Here is an 18,278-nt window from a genome sequence, read left to right on the forward strand (position 1 = left end):
CAAAAGGGCATCAGCATTGATACATGCTTCTGTTTTTCATTCATCATTTCTTCAGCTATTTGGGTCTGTGACAAGTTTTTTCAAACTTCTCCTGTTAGATCTAATTAGTGTGAAATATATTGAAAATTTATCACAGTTCTTCTCACTAAAAATTAAACAAGTTGATAAGAGTTCCGCAAAAACATAATTAACTTTCCCTTTGAGAGCAGAAAGGACACATTTTAAAGTGTGTTTATTGCTTTAGTATTATATTACAGAAAAAGTCTTCCACAGCAAAACACACTAAGAATAGGGATGAGTGCAAACCAAACAAACCAGAAAGTAAATTATCTATGAAACCACTTATTTCAATGCAATAGGGAACAGTAATATTAGTCTGGAAACAGCTTTTCCTCCTCTGGAGAATGCAGCACTTTCTTCCCCTCTATTGGAGCTCCTGGCATAGGTCAAAGTAATTGCACTACACTGAGACCTCGATTCTTTCCCTCCCAGAGTGTCCTATACATTGTCCTGAACAAGGATAATTTTGTTGGAATAGGAGAAAAGCCTAGTCATGAGAAAGACTGCAACATACTCTGCCTTGCCAAGGCAATAGCTATGAAATGTGTTCTCTTCAGATGCTTGACAGAAATATAAGGAGAATTTGGAACATTAAATGTAGATTCCACACCACAACTGCTCTCAGATCTCCACTCCAATCAGTTTCAACTGACTTCCAAAAGCGTAACTTCTCCAGGAACACAGCTAACATGAACACTTTACTCAGATGCTTCAACAGAACTCCACAAATCTTATGTTCTGTCAGGCTTTCTTCTCCTAGTACCTTTACAAAAAGGCATTTTTAAGTGAGGAGATGACATATACCTTTTTCTTTTGGTCTACACTAATACATTAAAAAATACCTTCCTGTACCTCTGATGCCAAATGGAACCAAAGCACAGCTAAAGTTACCCAAATTCCTGGATGTGCAGCCATCTTTTTGGCACCACAGTTCATCTGATGTCAGCACTTGGTTCTTTTGGTTAAGTCATAAATTGTGCAGTGTTTTCTCTGAAGCATTTATAGACTGATAAATTCTTGTTGTGAGAACCTGTTCACAGGCTAGCATGGCTTACAAAGTGAAAACAACCCTTTCTTTTAACGTTATGAGATAATTGACATTTCTTCCTTCTCTCTGCTCTCATTTATTAAGTTGATAATGCTTCTGAAGTATTTCATAAATTCCATCCGAACATCTTCAGGATCTTCTTCTAAGTTGGAATGTATTAGTTTCAACTTGTTCAGTGGGTGAGCTTTGAAGGTAAAAAAAATAAAATAGTTAAGATATATTCCTTTTAGAAAAGGAGCATTCACGATCAAGGTCATGGGACAGCTCATGTTGAAGAAGTCAGCTGGAATTTGGTAGTATCCAATGTTTGATACCCCAGGTAACAAACAATGCGAGGAAGAAATGTATCAAAACTTGTTGGCATTACAACAAATACAACTGTACTGCTAGATTAAATTCTTCATCATTATTAAGATTTAAAGTATTGGTTTTGGTCTCACATTTGATTAGGGGGAATTGAACAATTCAGCACTGAATTGCAACTTTACTATTGAATTGATAGTCTTTGATTACTTCAAAATTATGGAACGATACATGTTATGTTTAATATGGATTAATACATTCATGCTTATTGCAAATTTTGAACACTGTTTGAACACCAGAACAGGCTGTCCAGAGGGAATATGTATTCCCCTATGTAAGAGCCACAAATAATTCTGCCGTATATAATAACATGCCTATACTAATTTTAAGAGGAAGATCATTAACCTTTTATTTCAAAAAGTTATTTTGATCAATAAAACGTAGGCTTAAACAGCCTCAAAAGTGTCAGTAAACAGAATGTAAAATTCAATGCAAGAAAAACTGCTAGTGATGAATTATGGCTACAGACATCAGGAGTTCTAATTCCTGGCTCAGCTGCATACTCACTGCGTGGCATTAGAGAAGTCACTCAAATGCTGCTTGTCTTTATTTTCCCTTTTGGGAAACATGGATATTGCTTACCTTTTAGCTGGCTTTTGAGGTTCAATATTATTGTGTTTGCAAAGCACTCCAGTATTCTTAGATTGGAAGATTTTCATGAAAAATGCAAGCTATAAGGTATCACCAATTTTAAAGATAAAGAGATCAATAGAAAACTCCTCTGACTGGTACATTATGTTTTCCATCTTCTTACCTAAAGATAGATTTTCTGTGTCCTCTGCACTGCCTGGCTTGTGATGTGCAACCAGGAGACACTGACTATCAAGCAGTGGCTGCTGCTGCACAAAACAGGAGTACCACATTTCAATTTCTTTCAGGTGACTGGGCATGTCAGGATTGAAGATTATTATTACGCCATGAGAGTCCTTCATCAGAGCTGGCCAGCATGTTTCAAACCTTGAAAAGCACATGCACAGAAAATGGTAAGATTGATAGCTGGAAAATGGAAACGTACTCAAACTTCCTTAAGTTTTCTTTTTTTCCTTAAGAGAAAAAGTTCTCTGCAAGAACACATTACAGTACTTTTTCTTTAGTTAGTACTTTTAGTTTAGTTAGTTACTTTAGTTAGTAATCTTGCCAGTGATCTACGACATCCTAAATATTTTTACTTACCTATCATCTTAGTTGGTCCCATGATTTGCTGACAATGCAGTGGTTGGTCAAATGCATATTTTTTTTTTTCCCTAAAAATTGATCTGGCCAGTTCTCAATTGTATCCTTTGGCAATTAGGGCTTCAACCATATCAATACATTGTTTGAAGTCCATCACATAATAATTTCAAACACATAAAGGCAGTCAGTTGCGGACTGGGCCTCTGTCTGTCTGCTGTACCTGTAACTCCATTCTAGGAGCTATGGACATTACTGTTATGCCTAGTCCTTATCCAAAACAAACTGCAATGTCAGTTGGGAGCATCGGATGCTCTACAGGAGAAAGCTATAAAAAAAAAATGTAACAGGGAAAAGAGGCTGGGATATTCCTCATCTTGAAAAGATCACTGGTTTTAGGCCTTAAGCAGGAGAACGTTGTGTAAGCAGAATCATTAGGAATTGAGTAACCTGGAGGAAGTAGCAGCAATACGGGCTTACTTTTGATCGCCACTGCAATCCCACAGCTCAAAACGACACGCAGCTCCCTTGCTGTTACCGTTGAAGTTTGGCTTCTCATATTCCAGGATCCTGTGAAAGCAAGTAGCCACACGACACCTCGTCACGGTGCACAAGGCCACGGCCAGGCTGCCAGGGCGGCAGCGCGATGCCGGCTGCTTCGGGCAGCGCACAGGGTCTGCTCACCTCACTCCTTGTGTCGGGACGTAGCTGCCAATCCCTTCTATGCTCTCCGAGACAAAATTTGCTAGCACGGATTTTCCAGCCTGGCAGAAATGAGCGAGAAGCACACCTATGAGCTTAGCACGCCCCAGCCACAACTACCAGAAGCGTTCACCTCAGCTAACCGCACGCCTGCCCCCGCCCTCCCCTCCCACCACTGCCCGGCCGCAGCCTCCGCGTTTCGATGAGGCCCGCGGCGACCCCCCCCAGGGCAGCCCGGAGGGACCGCGGCTCTCAGGGCCCGGCGAGGCCGCTCCAGATTCACAACGAGCCGCGGGGACAAGCGGCGGGGGGCGCCCGGCCGGGCCGGGGTCTCGCTCACCTCACGGGGCCCCACCAGCAGCACCTTCGCCTTCAACATGGCGGCCGCGGCCGCGCTGCCGTTGCCTCCGCCGCCGTGGGGGGGAGCCCTTCAGGGATGCCGTGAGGGGGAGCCTCGCGGGGTGATGGAGGCGCCGCCTCGCCGCCCGTTCGTGCCGGAGGTCTTCGTGTGGGGTCCGGCTCGGGCTTCAAGGTGCTCTTGTGCCGGATTTGAGGCGGCGTGAGCCGGGGGACCGCAGCCTCGGTGTCCCCGGAGTGTGGTTGTGGTGTCCCTTGCTCGTGTGAGGAAGTGCTGTCCTAGCCTGGAGTTTCTCTGCAGTTTTAACTGCAGATTCTCCCTGAGTGAACAACGCAGCAATCTCTTGAAACTTCTTATTAAGTTTTCTTAGGTAAGCATGAGGCTTTTTTAAGAGGCAACTTCTCAGTAAAAAAAACAAAACCCAGCAAACACCCATCTGGCAGACAGATGTGCTGCTTCAAAGCTGTTTAGTGCCCAGGTACAATAACAGTTTTAGATGAGCTTTCAAATAGGGCCTTTAGGCGCTACCATAATGTAAATGTTTATTACTAGTACTACCAATAAATGTGAACCAGAATAGCTCTGCGCCCTCACTGAGGGGGCAGAGCCTTTTCTATCGCACTGTAGGCTGATTTGGCTCTTTCACTACTTTCATAGGGCTAGTTTAGGGCTGTTCAGTGTGGCAGTGGCATTACGCTTCACGTGGGATTATAAACTTCAGACAGGCATTTGTTTTCAGGCCAGTTGGACAAAGATGATGCAAAAGGTGGTGGTTGGTCCTAGCAGTAGAGATGATTCTGTTGTAGCAGACTGGGTTGTGTTTTCTGTTTGTGAAGATCCTTGTGTGAGTCAGGAGCAAATTCACAATTAAATGGAACGTTTTGTAGTTAATGCTTTCTGCTGCTATGTTGTTTTCCATATTTCAGGCATAGTAATTTCTGAAGAAAAGACAGAAAGGGTGACCCAGACAGAAGAAATTAAGACATCTGTCTTATTAGCTGGCACATGCTATTAACTGCCACGTCCACAAGCACATGAAGAGAAATGTGATATAAAGAAACCTATTTTGGACAGCAAAGCAGAAGAGGAAAATAATGAACAAGAGGTAAGAGTGAAACTAGGTAAAACTGGCTGTTTGTGCAGCTGTCCAGAAAGCAATTAGGATTAATTTTTAGATGAGGTGTCAGATAGCGTCTTTGTGTGTTTATGTTAGCCACTGAAGGGTAAGGAGAGCACAGCTGTCTAAGGCTGCAATTTTCAGATTTATCCATGTGTTTTAAGTTTTTAAGTCACTTTAGAAAGTGGGAATTAAGCTGCCAAGCCACTCAGGGTGACATTTTCAAAGGCATCTAAGTACATTTGATGTTATCAGCATCTGCCGTAGGCCTGAGTAAAGTTATGTTAGTTACTGATGTATTGTTTGCTGAGACTACACGTGTACAAATCAGCAAGGCCATTTTGTTTCACTTATTTCAAACTCTTTGTTAGACTAATGAAGAGAAAAAACTCCAGCTGTAAGTGAACTACTTCCAGACCATACTGGTAATGGTCTATAAGTCTTGAATTTATTAGATGGCAGTTTTTCCACCATAATGTTTGGTAGCAAGCAAAAATGATCATCTCCAGATGATTCTCTGTGGACAGATCCTCCTTCTTCCTTCAACAGCCAGAAACAATTGCAGGCTATCAATAATATTTCACTAAAACTATTCTTCACTCTAGAAATCTCTGTGAGAATTCAAACTGAGACACATTGATTGCCTTATCGTGGCATGTGATGCTTGTTGCCTGAACCGCAGATAAGAGGACTTTGCCTCCAAGTTAGAGGCCCACAGGTTTCACTGGAAGCAGCAGTAAAATGTAGTGCCAGTCACCTTTCAGAGAATACTTTAGCATTTGCAAATCATTCAGTCTTTTGGAGAACAGTATTTTAAATTTGCATTATATTTTGTTTAATGTGGCATACAAATTTTTTTCCTATGAAAAGAACTCAAAAAAATCTTTCATAAGTTTGTGGCTCAGTACTGGTACTTTGTTTAATACACTGTAACAATATTTCCAAACTTTGGGAAACATACCCTGGAGCAGTCAAATCAAGTTGTGTGTGAAAATAATGCCTTGGTTAGAAGTACAACCACATGGCAAGACTTACCATGAGAATAAATGCGCTGCCTGTTTGCTGTGTGTTGCATGACATTGTGTGTGTGTGCAGAAACAACTTTCTAATGGATGCAGGCAGAGACCTGCATTATATATCCTGTTTATTTATACCAATCATTTTGGGGGCAAGGCATAGAATGAAAAAAAAAAAACAACACCAATTCTTGTGTGCTGAAGCTTGTTATTAAAACTTAAGGAGAAAAACAGTATTGTTGTAAACTGGAAGCATGTTGCTGAAGAAGCTCAGGAAAGCGATATCCATCCGAGGTTCAACGGCTGGTTGATTAAGCAGGTAAACTGAGGTAGGCTGTTGAAGGGTTGGATGAAATGTGGCTGTAAAGTTTCAGGAGAGCTATGAAAAAGGACCAAACAGGAACAGGACATTAAGGTACATTGACAGGGGTGTGGTGGGGTGCTGCTCTTTATCATGAGACTGTTTCACTTAAAAGTGGCTACCAGGGAGGTGTAAGCAGTCAGTTCAGTATTTCTCTCTCTGAAAACCTATTCTGGAAGCAGTTGAAAAGGCTCATGCAAAACCTGTTGCTTGGTTCATACTAACAGATTATCAAGGACTACATTAAGAGGAACAATACCAGCTCTGATTTATCTGTGATCTCAAAGTCCTCTCCAGAGGAGATCAGGATCTTCACAGATGGAGAAATAACAGCATAGAAAATTTAAATGACTTGCCTGAGAAGCCCACCTGACTGACAGCAGAGCTTGGTTAAGATGTGTTTCAGTTTCAGTGCAGAGTTTTTTCAGGCAGACTGTGGCCATTCACAGAAGAGGCAGGGAAGCAGACAACTCAGTAGCCAGTGTATTTTTCTGACCAGTGGATGTGAAGTCAGCCACATCTCTAGGGACCCAATTCTCCCTGTGTTCCTTCATCAAAGCCAGTGGCGGTTCCTAAGCATGAATTTGACTTGCACCGTTTATGCAATGATGTATAAACAACACCCAGGGAGCAGCAGTTTACCTCCATGACCCCTCCAAGACAACACACCAAAATGCTCTAATTCTTCTGGTTCACGGTGCGTGAAGCTAAAGGTTTAGCTCTGATGGCTTACATCTTAAGCTAAAGCTGTTTAAGATGCCTCTGATAGATTTCATTCTGCTTATTCTGGTTGCTCTGATCCCCTTCTGTGGAGCAACAGTAACACCTAGTGGCTGAACGTACCAGTCCATTGCCTCCTTTTGTTCCCTCCCTGCCAGAAGCACGAGTCAGAGGGGACGTGGTGTGATTGACAGCTTTGACTTGAGAGGCCAACACTTAGGATCTCCAGGGATTTGCCATTTTCCTTTCAACCCCCCACCATGCTCTGTTTTCTATTAGAAGTGGTAGATGAAATACGAAACCCTTCCTCCCACCACCCAGCCCCCTTCACTTTTCTGGCTCTTGGAGGAGGTTGTTCCAGTCCATCTTGATCTGTAGGTGGGTGGGCTGTGAGTGGCCAGGCCTACAACTTTCAGCTTGGAGGACTCAGATTTCTGTATGGAATCCACACTTTTTTCTTTTTCTTTTTTTTTTTTTTCCTTTTTCTTTTTTTTTTTTTTTTTGTCTGAAAAGGATCAAGCAGATCATCTGATGGAGGTTGGTGACCTTGGTGCATTTAATAATGTGGTGTTAACTTGCCTGCATTAAGACAGACCAAACCGATCTGTTCTGAACAGTACCATTTCTTAAGATGTGGTATGCAAGATTGTTTGCCATGATCTACTGGGACTGCTATTTCATCAGAGGGGGACACCCTAGAAAAATAGCGTTTGAGAGGAAAGAACCCACAGATGTTTATTGTGTTAGCAGAAGAGTCCTTCAGAGGGTCTTCTCTCCCCCTAGCAGGGGAAAGTTTAAATTTTTTCATGGAAAAAAACATTAAGTGATAGTATTTCTGCTTAAACCCAGATCATTTGCATTAGTAAATAGAACTTCAATTCCTTGTGGGAATTACAGTACTAAGACATTATGGTCTTGTCATATTCACGCTGCATAATCTTCTGGTTTAGGCTTCTGGTTTAGGTATTCTGAATTACCCTTCAGAAACATTTGTTTAGGAGAATCTTCATTGCCTGTTGACAGAGCCTGGACTCTTACTTTGTGCTGTGGATACATAGTCTTTTACATCTGGCGTAAACTTGTATCACCACCCGCTCAAAGTAATAGAACTGCCTCTGTTCACATCCGCAAATCTTAGTTTAGGCCTGCTCCAATTACCAGTTTAGAGGGAATTGAGTTCAGCTGAAAAACCCCATCTCCTATCCTTGCCCCCCTCCCCCCCCCCCAAAAAAAAAAAAAAAAGGAAAAGGAGAGAGAAAAGTTTTCAGTTGAATCAACTGCCTGGTGCTACTAACAGAGAGAAGGGAACAAGGACCAGTGGAGGTACAGCTAAGTGGGACAAGGATGGGGCTATTTCCTTCAGCTACTGTGCAGATATGTGCTGAATTAAAGTGGGCATACAGGTGTACCGTTAGTGAGACCTCTTACATTTAGTGTTCTCAATACCTGTTGGTGAAAGCAGTCAAAGAGAAACAGAGCCTGACGGTGAGGAATATTGTGCAGGGATGTGTTGGGCACCCTTTGCTCTTAGAAGAAGGCACGGCAGCCCTGGTGGACTGGGTGAAAAACCTCGCTGCATACGTGGTAAAAACTGTTTCACAGGTGGTAGAGTAGCGGGTGCTGGATGGCTAAGACAAGACAATAAGGGGATAACTGTGATTCACAGGAGCTCTTGCAACATTTTCTATTAGACCCATATGCTTTTTGTTTTCAATACAAAAATTTCAAAGTAAATGTTGTTTCCATTGAGAGCTGTGGTGTCTGCCACCCCTGTTGGTCTGGAAAGAGTCTGCATTTATTAACATTGTCTGTTCTATTTATTCACCCTAGGCCAGATCCTCAACTACTTCAAGGAAACAAGCAAATAAAGGGTGTATTCCTTTTTAGAGGGACTGCCATGTGGTCCTAAAGGAGAACACATCCTCCTGACAGGAAGACTTTGTTTTCTCTCATTTTTATTCTCTATTTGACTTGTGAGTTGCTTTGGAGCTTATGGCCAAACCCAGGAGTTTCTTAACCCCACGGTCCTTCCAGGCATTATGTTTCTGCTAACATTCTGGGCCACATCAGCTGTCTTTTCAGATATCTCACATTCATTTTCATTTAAGGCTCAATTAACCCTTGGCAGGATGCCATTAGAGACAGCAGATTTATACCAGTAATTAGTATGTTTTGAGGAATCTGAAACAAGATCTCAAATCCTTGCTGCTTTGCTTAGTGCAGTGATGAATGCTTAACCCTACACCTTCAACTTAAAAAAAAAATAGCCTTGATAATTTTGTCTCAATTTCCTTTGAAACCTGGGAAAGGTAGTACATTATTTTCCAGTGCGACTCACTTGCAAGGTCCTTCCTAATATCTTAGAGTTATAAATACCCGTATGTGTGAGACTGGCACTTCAACATGATCGTGGCCTGCCACTGTGGACTTGGTGCAATTGAGGATCCTTGCATTTCTGCAGGTGGGAGTGGAGTTAGAAGCAGCATGTTGTACTGTGTGTTTTAAACACCATGAGGAACATCTTGGAAGTATAGAAAGAGAAATAGACTGAGGAGTACCAAAAAGTTCCTATTTAGTCCAGATTGTTGATCATGTAGCATTAAGTGGTTCATTATTTTACTGTTCTCAATAATTTGAGAATTAAAATCTTTTACTTTTGGCTTAGCTAGTGAAGTTATCTTGATCTGGGTTATAAAAATACTATTCTTCACCTAAGCACAGGTTTTTATAGTTTTCATCTTAATTAACAAGCTTCAGATTTAGATGGATTAATACAATCACTCTTTCTTTCTTTTGCTGTATAAGTTCAGAAGTATAATCTGTCACTTGTGAGAACATAAAGAATTGGACTGGAAGCATTCCAGACTCTTTACTGTAAGTGTTCAAAGATTTAATGGAGTCCTCAGTCATAAAATCTTTAATTTGAACTAGACCTTTATATTCTCCATTCTTAAATTCACTATTTTTACATCCAGGGGATTTCCTGTTATCCAAGTATATACGGAGGCCCTTTATTACCCTCTGTGTGTGTTTTTTAATTCAAATCAAATGTAACTGTCAATGGTAGATTGCACTTAACCTCCTTAGGTTCGTATTTCTTCTTTAATTGCATTACATTTTAAGGTTTAGCACTGGATATTTACTGCTGTTAATAGTGCGCCATATTTTAATGAAGTCGTTATCTTCTGCAAATATATACAGAACAATGGAGATTGATTATATGTGATCTTTTGAAGAAACTATGTCTCAAAGCCATTTAAAATGAATAAACACAGGGGGAAGTTTCAGTAAATGTAGTCCCTTATGTAACACAGCTTCAAAATTAAGGAAATGAGTGGTTGGGTTATCAAGAGTGTTTGCCCTCGTCTTCCCCAGCCAGAGACTGCGCCTCAGCAGGTCACTAGCGTAACTGCAGTGAGCCTGGGCATGTGCTACAAGCTGTGGTTGTTCTCAGAGATGCTCCAGAAGTGCAGCACTGCTTTTTCCAAAGTCCACTCACCTCCCCTGTAAGCTGGCCAGACTCCCTCTCCACCCAACCAAAAGCTTAGCTCTGCAAATCTATTGTCAGTCAGTTCAGGGAAGTCTCAGAACATGGAAAATAATTATCTAATTTTCTTGAAACATGTGAAGAAAAGGCAAGTATTACCTAGAGATCATGTACGGAAAATCTGGGACAAATCTGCTGTGCTCTGCTAGAAAGCCAGCCAGCTGAACACCTGTTTTCAATGCAAAATAGTGCATCACCCTTTGGTTGGGGCACTGCAGTGGCTTTTTCACAACAATCTTAGAGTTAAATACAAAAGATGTGAATTGAGCCAAACCATGTTTGCTGTGAGCCACTTCTTTCCAGGCACACAGTGAGGCTGATAGTCTTGTCCTACCATTCCATCGCACCCCAAAATTCTCCTTAGCCTGGTAGAAAGGTTTTACTTCTTTTTTTTTTTTTAGGCAACAATCAGCTTAAACATTTTATAGCGTCTTACAGACTTTATCATTTCCTTTCTGCCAAAAAAAGAACAATTTATCTATTTCTTTAGATTATGTCTCATCTTGCTTCCTTTATTTTTTTCTTCTTCTCTTCTTTCATGATTTCTACTATTTTATACCATGCTGTTTTTTATTCCATTCCCATATCCTTACAATAGCCATGATATGCAACAAAGCACTAAACCCTGTGTCGTAAAGAGAGGCACTGACAGAGAGCTCTCGTAGGTCAGGGAGCTGAACCAAATTCCTTTTTCTCGTAGCCTTACAGCTTGTGTATCCATCCAGCCTGGGACTTGGTGGTATGAGGGGCTATGAGCCTGCGTAAACCCAGAGGATTACTTACGGATTGGTTTTGCATCTGTAGAGAGATTGATCTCTCTTAGGCAGAAGAGAAAGCAGAGAGAGATGAAGCTTTTCCTGTGGTGAAAAAGAGATCTGCAGTCTATGTGAGGAGCTGAATGGTTGCAAAACACAGTTCAGAAATTCCAGTTTGGGTCACCTAGAAATGGAAGCCAGGAGGGGAGGGCAATCTGCGTGCGACTGGTTCAAGAAGGTGCTCAGACTAAAGCTAGTTTGACATAGCCACTCAGGGGCCCTGGGAGAGGGCTGGATTCTGAATACCAAGCCCATTAGGTGTGGTATCCATTAGTGACAATAGAGCATACTTGAACACCTAAGCTAGCATTAGTGTATATGCGCATAGCCAAGAAATACTTGGATCCAGTTGCCTTGCAGTGACTTTAGCCTTTAATGCCTACAACGATTCTTTCGTATTTAGCACCTTAGTGGCCATTTTATTGCTTCCATGGAGGAATCTGTAAGATTCAAGAGAGGAGATTAGGTAGAGCCAGCTAAAGAGTAAGACAGTGCCACTGAGTAGCGTTGGGGTTTACTTACCTCAGAATGAATGGAGCAAAATATTCATAATGGTAAATTGATAAATCTGGAGAATATTCTCTTTAAATAATCCCCCGGAGCTCTCAGCCTAACACACAGCTGTAGAAAAAAGACCTCAACCACTGAACAGGATGTTGGGTTGCATTACGGTAAGAACAGAGTATATATCAAAAGAGGTGTTACTGTTATTACATAAAGCAGTGGTGAGTTCTTGTTCAGAGTGCTCTTTTCAGTAGTGCTCACTCTACCTAAGAAGGATATGATTAAGGGGATAAAGCAGGGAGAATGAAAATAATACTGTGCCTTTCAGGTCTAAGTTATAAAGCAAGACTGAAGAGCTTTGGTATTATCTTGTTTAAAAAGAGATCTTTCCGTGATTCAGTCAATGATTTTAAAATAATGAAGAGGATTAATCACGTTGAAACAGACAAAGCCTGTGAAAACAAGGAGACTTAATTTAAAAAACAGAATCTTGGGAAAAGAATGAGGACAGAGAAGGGAGAGGCTCATGTGAATGCTTCAAGAAATATGTAATGTCAGTTATTGGTGGGGTCCCTTGAAACTAGAAGCTTTAGAGCAGAATAAGGTGAGGGTAGATCTGTAAGGAAAATACGGGTATGATAGCAGCTTGTGGTTGACTGTTTACCAGTAACACACAAAATTCTGAAAGCCATGCCAGGGCAAGCTCTGAAACACCTGCAGCACCGAGGAAGCAGAATGTCCTACAAGCTGGGTGGTGAGGTCCAATGCAGGCAAAGATAGTGCAGGAAGGCATTGACTGGCAGGAAGTTTGGTGTGTGAGGACAGATGGCTGTCAGGTGAGGAATCTGTGGAATAAGGCAAAGGAGAGAAGAGGGAGAGAGCATGAGACTGGTACTAATCCACCTTAACTGCAGACACCTAGGGAGAAACTTTAGGTCATTTTAGGTTTTTGAGGCTTACAGGGGCTGGGAGGAGGGTACTTCTCTCCAGATGCACTTTCTTGTCTTATTTGCCTTTATTTTTGTTAGGAAAGGGGTCAGCCCACACCCTTTTAAGTCACTTGCGCAATATGAAAGGGATCTTGGACTCCCATTCATGGTGGGGTGCTCAAGTCAGACAATCTGGATCCATAGGGAGTTTGAGAGAAGTAGGAGGATTTCAGGGCCAGAGTCCAAAACCGAAACATTCTTTCTTCATGAAAGTCCCTGCTTCTCTGGGATTCAGAGAGAATCCATGAGTCAAGATAGATTTTCAAACCAGATAAGTGTCTGGATACCATTGGATTTGGATATCTTACTGTCAGTGACTCCACTGAAAACTGCAGACTGCCATCTGGTAGCTTCTTCCACCGCATGTTATAAAGTGCTTTATTTTGTGGTAGAAGTTCAAGATTGTCCATGGCTTGGAGAGTTTGTAAGTTCGGTGTTTATGTCCTGTACAGCATCAAGGAAGCAGGCAGCCCTCTGGGACTGGATAATGCTTAATGAACAGTCAATGATCAGGAACATAATTTGAGGATATCGACATGAAGACAGACCTCCCAATGTTTTCTTTAGTGATCTCAGTGATGGGAGAGGGAAAACGCTTATTAAATCTGCAGATGAGGCGAAGCTGGGACTGAAAGCAAGAACACTGGAAGGCAGGATTAAAATTTTAAATGGTCTTAATAAATTGGTGATGTGATCTGAATAGAATAAGATGAAACTCATTAAGGACAACTGCAGGGCACTGCACTTTGGCAGAAATAGTTTTAACTAGCAAATAAAGGATGGGAAAAATCAGGCCAGCAGTTCTTCAGAAAAAGGTAGAGGATCCCAAATTAAACATGGATTAACAATGACGTACGGATGCCAAAAAGGCAAATCCTCAACAGGGCTGTGCAGAAAAGGTATTGCACAGAGGTATAGGTTGCAGATGCCGTGCTATGAGGTAGATGTAGACCAGCTTGAAAGACTAGAGGAAAATAACAAAAAAGGATCAGAAGTATATGACATATGACCTACAGGGAAAGTCTTAAGAAGTTTGGATTGTTTTGCTTCTAGAAGGCAAGGAGAGGTGTTCAAACGTTTTGAAAAGTACTTTGAGGAATTAAAAGTCTGCTCAAAGAGAGACAGGATCATTTTTTATGTCCATAATGGAGAAAGTAAGACATTGAGAGCTTAAATTACAACAAAACAGACTGAGGCTGGATGTTAAGAAAAACTACCCGTACAAAGAGGGAAGCACTGGAATACGTTGTCAGAAGAGCATGGGGAGTTTCTGTCTTGAGGCCTTTCAGAACAAGGCAGACAAATTTGTGCCAAGAGTAATCTATGTGTAATAGATCCTGCCTTCTAGCAGGGAGAAGAAAGAGGCATTAATCAACTTCCACAGTCCTTCCTGGCTTCTATTTGTGTCTGCACTGTGGCAGGTTTGAGTGCAATAGTCCTGGTGCTGCTGTGCATTGGCTTTATCGCACCTGTGTGACTCCCTGCTTTATAGCTTTCTTGGTGAATCCGGTACATCAAGGGTGTGTCAGAGTCGTTGTGCACGTGCAGATCAGAGCGTCACTGCATGGCCAGTTGGGGGAATTTTTGCCTGACATCAAAGGTCATATAATTTATTCATCCCAGGATACAATAATGCTCAGAATATGTGTAAATCCACTCCAACGTGTCTTTGTCTCACTGATCTTTTAAATCATAATTTTCCATCTGCTGAATTATGTTTCAATCTGAGTTATTTTATCCACTATATTGCTCTATAATACCCACACAAGTGCTTCACTCAGGCAAAATTCTTCTCTGAGGTCAATTAATTTTGCCAAAGTCATGACTTTTGGATCAATTCTTGTGCTTCATACAATACCACTGTATATTACGTTTACCATGTGCCAAACTACTTGTGTGACTTTTTTCAGTTCTATTGCATTTTGATTGATTTATTCCAGGTCAGATTCAAGCAATCTTGAGAAAAAAACACACTGGCTTCCTCCTAGCTTAGAAAAAATACACAGTCCTCTAGATTTTCAGTTTGGTTCAGGTTTGGTTTGATGTCTTAGTAATAGACATTTTACAATAAACTTAGTAATCTCATAATTTAACTTATAATAGGTATCTTTAACTCTTACTGTCACTAAGCTCTTAGCCATCTCTTTTGATTTTCCAAGGTTCCTTGATTGCTTTGTTAGATCACAAGGAAATAATCTAGCTTCCTTAGGAGGCTGCAAGGGTTTTATCCAAATTATATTTGGGTTTAGATGGTCTTAATCGCCGACTTCTTTCTAACATCAAAAGGACATTTCATAATTGTAAAACTTCACAAGGTTTTATCAAGTAGAACAAAGCTGCTTTTGCTTTGGTCTCATCTTAGTATACACATGAAAAGTGCACTCACAAAATGCAAGGGATGGGCCTCAAAATTTATTTGCCACGATTCTTTTGTTCTCTAACAACAATCTAACTCTTTTTTTCAGCTTGTTATTGACTTTTGCAATACTGTGAATGATGCTGAACAGTTGAGATGACATTACAGTTCTGGGCTGGACTTTGCTCTTCCAGGTATGACAGTGCTTTGCTACCTTTTTAAGCCACCTTAAGACCTTGTAGAAAATAAATCCCTCTTTTGCTGTATCGTTCCACTGCTTTTTCATTCTAAACTGAACAAAAATCAGACTAAACACTGAGTGTTCCTTTTATTGTCCCCACTTCATTTGTTGTCTGGCTTGCATGTGGTGTATATCTTTAAAGAGATTATAGACGTTTTCACAGAACATTTTGTGATGTTTTATGTCCCAGGTATGCCAAATGGACTAAGGAGCTGAAAAATGCTCCAGACCATGTGAAACCTCATGTGCCCACACATGTCCAACAGATTAGTTCTCTGACACAACGGTTCAAGACTGTCTCCTGCATAGAAAGTGAGCAGCGTGCAAGAGGAAGGCCCTCCAGAGACCGCTTTTTGAAAACCTGGCCTTTGCCTCTTTCCATTTCCTCCTATGCTTCCATCCATTTTGGCTTTCCAGCATGCATCCTTGCCCCTTCTATCTTGAACTGAGTTGGTGAAATACTTCCAAGTAATTTATTTAGCCCTGATTGTCTAGGCAAATCTTTAATTAACATGCCTATGCACAGGCCTAAAAAGTGTAGCTTTATCTTTTGAAATATAGTATGTCTGGTTTGTAAGAATAGGGCCGTTCATATTTTAAGGGTTCTCTTCTCAAAACTAGTCCCTCTGATAAATTGAATGAATTATGTTTTTGTTGGCTGTCTTTGTTACCTCCATCACTGCGTTTCCAATTTATCAACATAGTTTTGAGAAATTGTTAGAATATGTTGCACTCATAAGCACCGTGGGGAGAAAAAATATCCATTTATTACTGCTATCGTGTTTGATTATATTATGCATATCCAAAGGACTAAAAATGAAATGTCATCTTTAATTCTCCCCTTACAGTAGACAATATCACCCTTTCTTCTCTTTTTCCAAAAACAGCTTGGAAGTTAATTCTTCATTTTCATCTTAAATCAGCCATGCAAAATAGAGGCAAGTGTGCATTAGGGAGAGGGCACGAGTAATGTGAGCCTGGAGATCTGAGCTCTATTTCTGGCGCTGTCTTTTGCTCTTTGCAGCCTTCAGCAAAGTCATTAGACCTCTGGTCTCCAGTGTCTCAGTTCATGAAATAGGAAGAGCGTTACCTTCCTACAGATGTCTCTAACGATTTGCCAGAATCATATCTTATCTAATCACCTGTGTTTAATATCTCCTCCTAGGGTCTTGCAAAGTCAGTGAAGGCTGAAGTGGCAAATTTTGCACGCAACCAGAAATAAAACCTTCTTGGACAGTTAAAACATGAAGACTGCTAACAGCTTTCGAAGGGACTAACCCAAGCCAGGAGAATGGGTCGCAAAGCCACTGGTACTATTCAGCTAAATCCCGATAAATGATTGATCCCAGCCTGTCAAGGCAGGAAACTGAGCGAGTTAGGACAAGAGGATGAAACAGGCCCTCAGCACAGGGCCTGGAGCTGAGGTAACCTGCTGGAGTGGGGGCTTGGCACCGCTGCCCCCAGGATGGCTGTGTGCCTGCAGCTGAGGACGGTCACTCACAGATGAGGATGATCACCCTGCTGAACGGGTAGAGGAGTCTTGGAGTTGTGTAATGTCCTAGAAATGCAGCAGTTCCTGAGTGGGCTCTTAGGAGAAAGGTGAGTTTGGGAGCAGTTTGCTCCCCTACTGACAGGGGAGATCAGAGGCTAAGGTTCCTTTTTCACTGCCCTGCAAGTTTCCTGTGGGCTGGCTCTGAGCAAAATGGCTCAGGGTGGCTGAATGCCCTTGGGCAAGTTGCTGGGAGCTGTGTGACTTGGTTTCTCCTTTTTTTTTTTTTTTTTTTTTTTTCTTCAGAGTGGAAGGGAAGAGAAGTTCTCCTTGCTGAGGGGAACTGAAGTAGGGAAAGGTTCTGTGGTGGAAAGGTTCTGAGCCAGGGCTGGGGACAGAGGGTCCTGTTATGTCCCAGCCCCAGGCACTGGGGGAATTTGCAAATAAATGGCGGTTGTGCTGAGCTGCCAAGGCTGCTCAGAAACTGCTGGACCGGACCCACTGAGCTCTCTTTGAGCCCAGAGGGTGCTGACCCGTCCTCTGCTCTGGGGCTCGGATGCCCTGAGGGCAGCCGTGGGGTAAGCCCAGGGAGGCTGTGCTGAGCTGCCCTGCAGCTTTACCCCTTCCTTTTTGTGTGATTTGCTCTAGTGATTAATGACAGCGGCTGTTTAAAAACCTGGTGCCTCATTTGCAGTCTAAACTTGTCTGGTTACAGGCTCCAGCCAGGGGCTATTTATCTCTGTGCAGGCTCTGGAGGTGGGCACTGTGGGGGAAGGGGTAGGTGCTCACCCAGGGAGGGGATGAGCCCAGCCGTTTTTATATTATCTCTCTGGGACCAAAATATCTATTTGGGAACTGGGGGTGTTTAGTCTGGAGAAGGGGAGGCTCAGGGGAGGCCTTATTGCTCTCTGCAACTGCCTGAAAGGAAGGTGTGGGGAGCGGGGGTTCGGCCTCTTCTCACAGGTAACCAGTGATAGGACACAAGGGAATGGCCTCAAGTTGTGCCAGGGGAGGTTCAGGTTGGAAATGAGGAGACATTTCTTCTCAGAAAGAGCAGTCAGGCATTGGAACAGGTTGCCCAGGGAGATGGTGGAGTCACTGTCCCTGGGGGTGTTCAAGGGAAGGTTGGACGTGGTGCTTGGGGACGTGGTTTGGTGGGTGACGGTGGTGGTAGGGGATGGTTGGACCAGAGGATCTTGGAGCTCTTTTCTAACCCTAATGACCCTAGGATCTTATGTTTCGCACATCACCTGTGTAACTCCGTTGCCCCACTGTGGCAGCAGGCACCGGCCTGGCCCTGTCGGGGCGGCTTTCTTCCGGCACCCGAGTGCCGGGGGTTCCCCAGAAGGGGCTCGGGGTGAGCCGGGGAAGCTCGGGGCAGCGGTTTGGCCTCGGGCCCGGGCAGGCGCTGCCTGTGCCCGG

At 42.5% G+C, this 18,278-nt stretch overlaps 2 protein-coding genes across 5 annotated transcripts in view; one reads left to right on the top strand and one right to left on the bottom strand.

The window, feature by feature from the left end:
* Positions 1-215: 215 nt before the first annotated feature.
* Positions 216-17,394, bottom strand: IFT22 (intraflagellar transport 22). Of its 3 annotated transcripts, XM_040532128.1 has the most exons (6): positions 17,390-17,394; positions 3,684-3,748; positions 3,326-3,405; positions 3,122-3,211; positions 2,226-2,428; positions 216-1,292 (listed from the first exon to the last, which is right to left on the bottom strand). In XM_040532128.1, exons 2-6 carry the CDS (start codon positions 3,720-3,722, stop codon positions 1,144-1,146), a joined length of 561 nt encoding a protein of 186 aa, XP_040388062.1. In that variant the 5' UTR covers positions 3,723-3,748; positions 17,390-17,394; the 3' UTR covers positions 216-1,143. The 3 variants fall into 3 exon arrangements, with proteins under 3 accessions (XP_040388062.1, XP_040388060.1, XP_040388063.1); XM_040532126.1 differs by lacking the exon at positions 17,390-17,394 and having other exon boundaries at positions 3,684-3,820; XM_040532129.1 differs by lacking the exons at positions 3,122-3,211; positions 3,326-3,405; positions 3,684-3,748; positions 17,390-17,394 and adding an exon at positions 2,645-3,030.
* COL26A1 (collagen type XXVI alpha 1 chain) overlaps positions 4,647-18,278 on the top strand; it is a 187,970-nt gene continuing 174,338 nt past the window's right edge. Inside the window, exons 1-3 of one of the 2 annotated variants that reach the window (XM_040532123.1) lie at positions 4,647-4,806; positions 15,236-15,320; positions 16,533-16,966. In XM_040532123.1, coding sequence (XP_040388057.1) covers positions 16,932-16,966 — 35 coding nt within the window. In that variant the 5' untranslated portion in view covers positions 4,647-4,806; positions 15,236-15,320; positions 16,533-16,931. Of the gene's footprint in view, positions 4,807-9,726; positions 9,790-15,235; positions 15,321-16,532; positions 16,967-18,278 lie in introns of those variants that run through there. The other variant, XM_040532124.1, reaches the window with a different exon arrangement.

The sequence above is a fragment of the Cygnus olor genome, chromosome 20, assembly GCF_009769625.2.
Source record: "Cygnus olor isolate bCygOlo1 chromosome 20, bCygOlo1.pri.v2, whole genome shotgun sequence".
Classification (NCBI taxonomy): domain Eukaryota; kingdom Metazoa; phylum Chordata; class Aves; order Anseriformes; family Anatidae; genus Cygnus; species Cygnus olor.